The 10,898-nt window shown below is 56.5% G+C and overlaps 1 protein-coding gene across 2 annotated transcripts; it reads right to left on the bottom strand.

Annotated features, from left to right (window-relative positions):
- Positions 1-4,418: 4,418 nt before the first annotated feature.
- Positions 4,419-9,161, bottom strand: PSME1 (proteasome activator subunit 1). Of its 2 annotated transcripts, none has more exons than XM_032207214.1 (11): positions 9,115-9,161; positions 8,979-9,011; positions 8,782-8,841; positions 8,132-8,203; positions 7,983-8,019; positions 7,500-7,597; positions 6,882-6,950; positions 6,190-6,257; positions 6,047-6,101; positions 4,625-4,711; positions 4,419-4,535 (listed from the first exon to the last, which is right to left on the bottom strand). In XM_032207214.1, exons 1-11 carry the CDS (start codon positions 9,127-9,129, stop codon positions 4,455-4,457), a joined length of 675 nt encoding a protein of 224 aa, XP_032063105.1. In that variant the 5' UTR covers positions 9,130-9,161; the 3' UTR covers positions 4,419-4,454. The 2 variants fall into 2 exon arrangements, with proteins under 2 accessions (XP_032063105.1, XP_032063106.1); XM_032207215.1 differs by having other exon boundaries at positions 7,983-8,016.
- Between the last annotated feature and the right edge of the window lie 1,737 nt (positions 9,162-10,898).

The raw sequence follows: 10,898 nt of genomic DNA, 5'->3' as shown, positions 1-10,898 counted from the left end.
AATGGTTGGATGGATGAGAAGATGGTGGATGGATGAGAAGATGGTGGATGGATGAGAAGATGATGGGTGGAAGCTCTTGAGGAGGACAGACGGACAATCGGGTGGGATGGACGGACGGACGGACGGTTGGTCGGATGGATTTTTGGATGTCGGTGGAGATGCCGGAAGGGTTGGTGGACTGGTGGTTGGGTTGGGTGGAGCCTGTGGTGGATGGACGGGTGAGAAGGTGACGGATGGAGAGGTTCTGGAGGTGATTTGGACGATCTGGGCGGTTGGATGAGGAGATGATGGGTGGATGGATGAGGAGATGGCTGATTGGATGAGAAGATGGATGATTGGATGAGGAGATGGTTGATTGGATGGATGAGAAGATGGTTGATTGGATGAGATGATGGCTGATTGGACGAGAAGATGGATGAGAATATGGTTGGATGAGAAGATGGATGATTGGATGAGGAGATGGTTGGATGAGAAGACGGATGATTGGATGAGGAGATGATTGGATGGATGAGAAGATGGATGATTGGACGAGAAGATGATGGTTGGATGAGAAGATGGATGATTGGACGAGATGATGGCTGATTGGACGAGAAGATGGTTGGATGGATGAGAAGATGGCTGATTGGACGAGAAGATGGATGAGAAGATGGTTGGATGAGAAGATGATGGTTGGATGGATGAGAAGATGGATGATTGGATGAGATGATGGCTGATTGGATGAGAAGATGGTTGGATGAGAAGATGGCTGATTGGATGAGAAGATGATGGTTGATTGGATGAGAAGATGGTTGATTGGATGAGATGATGGATGATTGGATGAGATGATGGTTGGATGGATGAGAAGATGGATGATTGGACGAGAAGATGGCTGATTGGATGAGAAGATGGATGAAAAGATGGTTGGATGAGGAGATGATGCTTGGATGGACAAGAAGTCATCTGATTGGCCACCCACCCCACCCCAACCCCGACCCCAACCCCGCGAGCCCCCCGGGGAGGCGGTGGGACCCGAGAACCCGGTGATCCCACCCCCTCCACCGCGTTTTCTTCTCCTTCTCCCCCCCCCACCAGAACTGGACATCTCCACCGCCCTCTGCCCGGACGCCGGCGACCAAGAACTGGACGGCCTCTGGGCCACCATCGCCGTCTTCATCACCCTCTTCCTCCTCAGCGTCTGCTACAGCGCCACCGTCACCTTCTTCAAGGTGGGCTTCCGTAACCACGTCCCCCCCCACACCCCCCACAGCTGCTATGGGGCGGCCGCTATGGGGCGGCCGTGACCCCTAACCGCCGGCGGCCATCTTGTGTCCCCTCCAGGTCAAGTGGCTCTTCTCCACCGTCCTGCAGCTGAAGAGCGCCGGCGGCCCCTACCGCAACGTCCTGAAGGAGGCGGCGTGAGCGGCCCCGAAACGGCCGCTTTTGGCCCCAAAACGGAGAATAAAAACAAGGCGGCGGGGGAGGACGGGCAAGGGGACGGATCCGCGACTCGTGATTGGGGTGGGTGGGCGAGGGGGATGTGGGGTGATGTGGGGTGATGTGGGGTGCTATGGGGTGTTGTGGGGTGTTGTGGGGCGCTATGGGGTGATGTGGGGTGCTGTGGGGTGATGTGGGGAGCTGTGGGGTGCTATAGGGCACTATGGGGCACTATAGGGCACTATGGGGTGGAATGGGGAAATATGGGGTGCAGAGGGGTGCTATGGGGCGCTGTGGGGTGATGTGGGGTGCTATGGGGTGACGTGGGGCGCTATGGGGCACTATGGGGTGCAGAAGGGTGCTATAGGGCACAATGGGGTGCTGTGGGGTGCTATAGGGCACTATGAGGTGCTATGGGACACTGTGGGGCGCTATAAGGCGCTATGGGGCACAGTGGGGTTTAAAGGGGTGCAATGGGGTGCTATGGGGTGCTGTGGGGCACAATATGGGGCACAAAGAGGTGCAGTGGGACTCTATGGGGCACAGTGGGGTGTAATGGGACACTCTGGAGCACTATGGGGTGCGGTGGGGTGCAGTGGGGCGCTATGGGGTGCAGAGGGGTGCTATAGGGCACTATGGAGCGCTATGGGGCTCAGTGGGGCACAGTATGGGGCACAGTAGGGTGTAATGGGGCACTATAGGGCACTATGGGGTGCAGTGGGGCGCTATGGGGCGCTGTGGGGTGCAATGGGGCTCGATGGGGTGCTCTGTGGGGCACAATGGGGCACAGCAGGGCAAAATATGGGGCACAAAGGGCCGTGGGGCAGGGGGGGAAGCTATGGGGCAGGGGTCGCCTATGGGGCAGGAGGTCTCTATGGGGCAGGAGTCCCCTATAGGCCAGGGATCGCCCCATAACAAACCGGCCGCCAGGTCTACCCATAGAAAAAATCCGGCTGCCAGGTCTACCCATAGCACCACCTGTTTGGTTCTTTTCCCCCTAAAATCTCCAAATTTAGTGCAAACCGCCCAAATCCAACCCCCACCGCGTCTGCACGACCGCCTCAATGGGTTTTTGCCGAATCTGACCTAAAAATCTCTCTCTTTTCTCCTCATTTTTCACCGTTTTCCACCAGTTGCCAAAGATCTGGCTAAATTTTTTAAAAATCGCTATTTTTTTTTTCCTCGTTTACCCCAAAACTTTGGGTATTTTCTTGCATTTTATCCCCGGAATCTTCCCTTTCACCTCAGGCTGCAGAAACGCACGTTTTTAGGGGAATAAAAAAAATGCATTTTATGTCCAAAAAGTACTTCTTATAGAAGAAAATTCATTTAGTAATTTTATGGTAACGTGAAATGTTTTATGGTGAAAAACACCAATTTATGGCAAATAAACTTTTTCTTTTAATGGCAAAAATATAGAAACATTTTATAGCAAAAAAAAAATGTTATATGGAAAAATATTTTATGGGAAAAAATGATTAAAAAAAAAAAGACAAACCCCACAATTCTATGATAAAAAAAAAATGCCATTTTACAGCAAAATAGTCAATTTTTCCCCAAAATAAGTCATTTTTATGGAAAAAAAATACTATTTTATGGCATAACAAATGAAGATTTTAGGGCAAAAGAATCCGTATACGGAAAAAGGTAATTTTATGACAAAAAGGGCATTTTATGGAAAAAAAAATATCTTGTAGCCAAATAAAAGCATTTTATGGTAAAAAATATATATTTTTTGGCAAAAGCCACCATATTCTTCATTTTTAATCACATTTATAGGAATTAAAAATACAAACTAGCTCGAAACCCAATTTCTTGGTGGATGCAAAATGCCCTGTTTGCCCTCTTTTTTTCCCCAGAACACCTCCCCCGCCACCGAAAACCACCAGTTTTAGCTTTTTATGCAAAAAGCCCTTTTCCGCCTCGTTTCGCCTGGCTGCTTTTGTGCAAACAAGCGAGCCGCTGGCCCCAAAAGTTTCGATTCGCGGCCCCAAATTAAAACCCTTGGCACCACCCAGGTGGAAAATAACCAAAGGGCCGGGTTTTGCCCCAAAAAGGAGCTGTAGGGCGGGGGCGCCCCCACGCGGCCAAGCTACGCACTGCCTTCCTCTCACCTGATTGGCCAAGGCCCCGCTGACGTCAGAATTGGGCAGAAAGGACCCAAAATAACAATTTCAGCTCAATTTGGATCAAATCATCGATTTTTTTTAATCAAAGTATCCAAAAAGCATCAAATCACCCTGAAACGGCGGAGGCCGGACCGGGAAGACCCGCCCCCACAGCAGGGCAGCGGAGCGACGTGATTGGTCACCCATGGCAAGGAAGCCCCGCCTCCTCTGCACCGTGATTGGTCACCCATTTTGAGGGGGGGGTTTGGGGAAGGATGGGTGAAAAAGGGGAAATCCCACTTTTTGGGGGGGAATTGGATCAAAATGCAAAATCCCGCTTTTTTTTTTTTTTTCCTTTTTAGGTGGAAATGGGTCAAAACCTAAAATCCCATTTTTTGGGGGGATGGAAATGGGATATTGAAGTCCCATTTTTTGTGACTTTTGGGAAGTTGTAGCATTTTGAGGAGGAATTGAGTCAAAAAAGGGAAATTCCAGTTTTGGGGGATTTGGAACTGGGACAATGAAACCCAAAATTCCACTCCTTTAGGGCGGAAATGGGACATTGAAACCCAAAATCCCATTTTTTTAGGTGGGAATGGGACGCTGAAGTCCCATTTCTGGGAAGTTGTAACATTTTGAAGAGGAATTTGGTCAAAAAAAAAAAAAAAAAAAAAAAAAGGAAATTTCATTTTGGAGGGATTTGGACAATGAAACCCAAAATCCCATTATTTTGGGGTGGAAATGTGTTAAAAAAAAAAATCCATTTTTTTGAGTGGGAACCGGGGCACAAAACCGTAAAAAAACCTCTATTTTGAGCGGGAAACGGGTCAAAAAAAAGGAATTCAATTTTTTGAAAGGGAGCGGGGAAGGGGTCAGAGCCTGGAACCTGCTCTTTTTTTTTTTTGGGGTGAAAACAGCGGGTTTTGGCTCCTTTCAGAAAATCATGGCTTTGGGTTCCCCCCGGGGCTTGCGGAGCTTCTCCATGTTCTTCTGCAGGACGTCGAGGAGCACGGCCTGTGGGGTGGGGGGGGACAAAGGGGGTGAGGAGGGGGCGGTTATGGGGTCGGGGGGGGGGTTATAGGGTCGGGGACCCCAAAACTCACGTAGAGGTCCCGGAGCTCCGCCAGGGCCAGGCGCGTCGCCCCCAATTCGGCCGCGTCCAGGGCGTGAACCAGGGCCCGGTAGTCCAACTGGGGGGTAATGGGGGTAATGGGAGACCCCCGGGGACCCCAAAAGACCCCATAGACCCCCATAGGCCCCAATAGACCCCAATGTGACCCCAAAGATCCCATTGTCCCCTATGAACACCCATGGGACCCCATAGACCCCAAAAGACCCCAATGTGACCCCATAGACCCAACAGACCCCAATAGACCCCAAAGACCCCAATAGACCCCCAAAGACCCCAATAGACCCCGGTAGACCCCATTGTCCCCCATGGACCCCTGGGGACCCCAATTTACCCCATAGACCCCAATAGACCCCATAGACCCCAATAGACCCCATAGAACCCCCATAGACCCCATTGTCCCCCATGGACCCCCATGGGACCCAATAGACCCCAAAGACCCCAATGAGCCCCCATAGACCCCATAGACCCCCAATAGACCCCAAAGACCCCATTGGACCCCATAGACCCAACAGACCCCAATAGACCCCAAAGACCCCAATAGACCCCCAAAGACCCCAATAGACCCCGGTAGACCCCATTGTCCCCCATGGACCCCTGGGGACCCCAATTTACCCCATAGACCCCAATAGACCCCATAGACCCCAATAGACCCCCATAGACCCCAATAGACCCCATTGTCCCTCATGGACCCCCGGGGACCCCAATTTACCCCATAGACCCCAATAGACCCCATAGACCCCAATAGACCCCAAAAGACCCCAATGTGACCCCATAGACCCCATAGAACCCCCATAGACCCTATAGACCCCAATAGACCCCATTGTCCCCCATGGACCCCCATGGGACCCCATAGACCCCAATAGACCCCAAAGACCCCCCATAGACCCCAATAGACCCCAAAGACCCCATTGGACCCCATAGACCCCAAAAGACCCCAATGTGACCCCTTAGACCCCAATGAACCCCCAAAGACCCCGATGTGACCCCATAGACCCCAATAGACCCCAAAGACCCCAAAAGACCCCAAAGGACCCCAAAGAAACCAAAAGACCCCAAAGGACCCCAAAGAAACCAAAGTGACCCCAAAGACCCCAAAATAACCCCAAAGTGCCCCCATGGACCCCAACAGACCCCATTGTACTCCACTAAGACCCCAAAGTGCCCCCAAATGACCCCAAAAGTGCCCCCATGGACCCCAATATGACCCCAATGAGCCTCCAGGGACCCCAAGGCGATCCAATCAACCCCAAATGCGTCAAACAGACCCCAAAAACCCCCAAAATCACCCCAAATTCACCCCAAATTCACCCCAAAATTCCCCCAGATCCCAATACACCCTACAGACCCCCCAAAAAAAAACCAAACCACCCCGAATTCACCCCAAAATCCTCACCACGTGGGGGTTCTTGGCCGCCTTGGACACGGCGTCGCCCCGCTCCGACAGGTACCTGGGCGTTTTGGGGTAAGATCAGGGGATTTAGGGTCAGGGGATTTGGGGTGGGAGGGGGGACCCCAAAAAAAACCCCATAAACTCACTTGGGCAGGCGGCCCTGAAGCCCCTCGAGTTGGGTGCGGGATGCGGTCAGCAGCTCCAGAACCTTCTCCTATTTTTGGGGCAAATTCAGGCGTTTTTGGGTGTTTTGGGGGTTTTGGGGGGGTTTTAGGGGATTTGGGGGAGGATTTGGGGGGATTTGGGAGAGTTTAGGGGACTTAGGGGTGAAAGGGGAGAGTTTGGGGGATTTAGGGGAGGATTTGGAAGGATTTGGGGGAAATGGGGAGGATTTGGGGAATTTAGGAGGGGATTTGGGGGGAATTGGGGGGATTTTGGTGGATTTGGGGGAAATTTGGAGGATTTGGGAGGCTTTGGGGGGATTTGGGTAGTTTGGGGTGGATTTGGGAGGAAATGGGAAGGATTTGGGGAATTTGGGATGATTTGGGGGGGATTTTGGGGTCCCCGGGGGATAATTGGGGAGAATAATGGGGATTTTGGTGTTCCTGGGAATTCCTGGGGTGAAATTGGGGCGAATAAAGAGGATTTTGGGGTCCCTGGGTGGGATGTGGGGGAGTCTGGGCGGGATTTGGTGTGAAACTGGGGGAATTTGGGGTTAAATTAATTTGGGGCACTTGGGTGAAAACCGGGTGGGATTTGGGGTTAAAAAGGGCGGATTTGGGTCTCCAGGGGAGTGGATTTTGGGGCAAAAAAGGGGGATTTTGGGGTTCCCCGTTACCTGCACGGCCACCCCGAAGTTGTCCCCGTCCTCGATGCGGGGCACCTGCAGCTGCAGCCAGAGCGCCACCTGCCCCCAAAATCCCCCTTTTTCACCCCAAAACCTTGCCCTCGTAAACCACACCCCCTTTAGACCACGCCCGTTAAAGCCACGCCCCCTTTAGGCCACGCCCCCTTAGGCCATGCCCCCATAGACTTCATTCACCCCCCAATCCCACCCCAAGCCCCGCCCACCCACAGGCCACGCCCCCAACCACCCCACAAGCCACGCCCCTCCTTAGGCCACTCCCTCCTCCTTAGACCACGCCCCCTTTAGGCCACACCCCCCTTTAGGCCACACCCCCCTTTAACCTCCCCTATTACCCCTCCAGGCTCCCTACAGGCCCCGCCCCCTGCCCTTAGGCCACGCCCTCTTTAGACCACGCCCCTTTAGGCTACGCCCCATCAGACCACGCCCCATCAGACCACGCCCACTCTGCCCACGCCCCCCATAAGCCACGCCCCTTTTAACCGCCCCTATCCCCCCTCCAGCCCCCGCCCCCTTGCCCTAAAGCCCCGCCCCCTTTGCGGCCACGCCCCTTTAGGTCACGCCCCCTCCCCATAAGCCCCGCCCCCTCGCCTGGGCCACGTGGTTCCGGGCTTCGGCCAATAGGGGGCGCCAGCGCTCCAATAGGGCCATCAGGGCCGGGTGGCTCGGGATTGGTGGGCAAGGAGGGGCTGGAGGGTCACGTGGTCAGTCACGTGACACCCCCCCCCTTAGCCACGCCCCCTACCAAGACCCATGACCATATATGGGATGTGGGGGCCGGAAATAACCCACAGGGGGCGTGAATAAACCACAGGGACCCATAAGTGCCCCATAGGGACCCATAACTGCCCCATGGGACCCATAACTGCCCCATAGCGACCCATAACCACCCTCTGGGACCCATAACTACCCCCTGGGACCCATAACCACCCCCTGGGACCCATAACTGCCCCCTGGGACCCATAACTACCCCATAGCGACCCATAACTGCCCCCTGGGACCCATAACTACCCCATAGGGACCCATAACTGCCCCATAGCGCCCCACAACCACCCCATGGGACCCCCAACTCACCCTCCTCCTCCTCGTCCTTCTCCTTCTTCTTCTTCTTCTATGGGGCAGGGGTGGGGGGTGAGAAGGGGGCACTTGGGGGTCCCAGCCCCACACTTGGGGGTCCTGGACCCACATTTTGGGGTCCCGGACCCACACTTGGGGGTCCTCACCTGGGCCGGGTCTGGCAGGGGAATGTCCAGCGGCGCCCGCAGCTCCTCCGGCCCCATAGCGAAGACGGGGTCCTGGGGGGCAGCCCCATAGAGACCCCTCCAGCCCCATAGCGGCCCCCCAGCCCCATAGGGACCCCCCACACCCATAGGGACCCCTCCAGCCCCATAGAGACCCCCCACACCCAAAGGGACCCCTCCAGCCCCATAGACAACCCCCCAGACCCATAGCGACCCCCCAGCCCCATAGACACCCCCCCAGCCCCATAGCGACCCCCTCAGCCCCATAGCAACCCCCTCAGCCCTATATCCACCCCCCAGCCCCATATCGACCCCCCCAGCCCCATAGCAAAACCCCAGCCCCATAGCGCTCCCCCAGCCCCATAGCAACCCCTCCAGCCCCATACCAACCCCTCAGCCCCATAGAGACCCCTTCAGCCCCATATCGACCCCCCAGCCCCATATCGACCCCCCAGCCCCATAGCGACCCCCCCAGCCCCATAGACCCCCCCACGCTCCCTTCCCAGCCTAATAGCTCCCCCTCAGGGACCCCCCCCAGCCCCATATCGACCCCCCAGCCCCATATCGACCCCCCAGCCCCATATCGTCCCCCCAGCCCCATAGCGGCCCCCCCCAGCCCCATAGCGCCCCACCTGCAGCAGGGCCTCCAGCTCGGCCACCTTGGCCGGGAAGCTCCCCAGCAGCTGCGTCATCTATGGGGCAGGAGGGGGGGGGGGGAGGTGTGGGGCTGCCCCATAGCCGCCCCACAACCCCCCCATAACCCCCCCCCACAACCGCCCCACAGCCGCCCCATAGAAAGTGGGGGGGGGGGGGAGGGCCAAGGCCTCACCTGGGCGCCCACCCGGCTCCGAAAAGCTTCGACCTGATTGGTTGGGTAAATTTTGGGGGGGGGGTCACGTGGGGTGCCCCCCAGGGTCACGTGACCCCCAAGTGTCCCCCCCCAAATCCCCCCCCTGCCCCCCAACCTCTACGGCCTCCATCGGGGATCCAGAAGCGAAAGTGAAAGTGGCGGCGGCGGAGATCCCCCCCCTCCCTCCCCTCCCCTTAGCCCCGCCCCCTTCCACTTAGCCCCGCCCCTTCCCTTTAGCCCCGCCCCCTTAAAAAAAAATCTCCTCGGCAGCCCCAAAATCGGCTTTTATTGGGGGAAAAATGGACGGGGGGGGACAAAGATGGCGGAAGCACCCCTCCCCCACCCCCCCCAATTTGGGGTCCTCCCCCCCCCCCTCTACTGGGGTCTACTGGGTGGTACTGGGGCATACTGGGATGGACTGGGACCTACTGGGGCCAACTGGGGTCTTCTGGGGCCTACTGGGGGGCCTCCCCCCCACCTACTGGGGTCTACTGGGGTCTACTGGGGGCTATTGGGGCATACTGGGATGAACTGGGGCCTACTGGGGCTGACTGGGGTCTACTGGGGCCTACTGGGGGGCCTCCCACCCTTCTACTGGGGTCTACTGGGGTCTACTGGGGCATACTGGGATGAACTGGGGCCTACTGGGGCTGACTGGGGTCTACTGGGGCCTACTGGGGGGCCTCCCCCTCCTCTACTGGGGTCTACTGGGTGCTACTGGGGCATACTGGGATGAACTGGGACCTAGTGGGGCTGACTGGGGCCTACTGGACCATAATGGGGTCTACTGGGGCCTACTGGGGGGCCTCCCCTCCCTCTACTGGGGTCTACTGGGTGTTAATGGGGCATACGGGGATGAACTGGGACCGACTGGGGCCGACTGGGGCCTACTGGAGCATAATGGGGCCTACTGGGGGCCTACTGGGGCCTACTGGAGTCTACTGGGGTCTACTGGAGACTACTGGGGTCCTACTGGGGTCAACTGGGGCCTTCTGGGGTCTATTGGGGTCTACTGGGGCCTACTGGCATCTACTGGGACCTACTGGGGCACACAGGAGCCTACTGGGATCTACTGGGATCTACTGGGGCCTACTGGGGCCTATTAGGGCCTACTGGAGTCTTCTGGGGCTGACTGGAGCCTACTGGTGCCTACTGGGGTCTACTGGGGCCTACTGGGGTCTACTGGAGTCTACTGGGGTCTACTGGGGCCTACTAAGGCCTACTGGAGCCTACTGGTGCCTACTGGAGTCTACTGGGGTCTACTGGGGCCTACTGGGCCATACTGGAGCCCACTGGGACCTACTGAGGCCTACTGGGGCCTACTGAGACTTACTGGGGCCTACTGGGGTCTATTGGGGCCTACTGGGGCCTACTGAGGCCTACAGGAGCCTACTGGGGCCTACTGGGGCCTACTGGGGTCTACTGGAGCATACTTGGGCTACAGGAGCCTACAGGAGCCTACTGGAGACTACTGGTGCATACTGGGGGCTACTGGAGCCTACTGGGGCCTACTGGGTCCTACTGTGACCTACTGGGGTCTACTGGAGCCTCCTGGGGTCTAGTAGGACCTACTGGGCCATACTGGGGCCTACTGGGGCCTACTGGAGCCTACTGAGGCCTACTGGGGCCTACTGGTGCCTACTGGAGCTGTCTGGAGTCTTCTGGGGTCTAGTAGGATCTACTGGGCCATACTGGGGGCTACTGGAGCCTACTGGGGCCTACTGGAGACTACTGGTGCATACTGGAGTCTACTGGGATCTACTGGAGCCTACTGGGGGCTACTGAAGCCTATTAGGGCCTACTGGGGCCTACAGGAGCCTACTGGTGCCTACTGGGGTCTACTGGAGCCTACTGAGGCCTACTGGAGCCTACTGGGATCTACTGGAGCCTACTGGGGCC

This window comes from Aythya fuligula, unplaced genomic scaffold (genome assembly GCF_009819795.1).
Source record: "Aythya fuligula isolate bAytFul2 unplaced genomic scaffold, bAytFul2.pri scaffold_54_arrow_ctg1, whole genome shotgun sequence".
NCBI classification, from domain to species: Eukaryota; Metazoa; Chordata; class Aves; order Anseriformes; family Anatidae; genus Aythya; species Aythya fuligula.
Note: the sequence above shows the minus strand (reverse complement) of the source record. Positions and strands in the feature narration are given on the sequence as shown.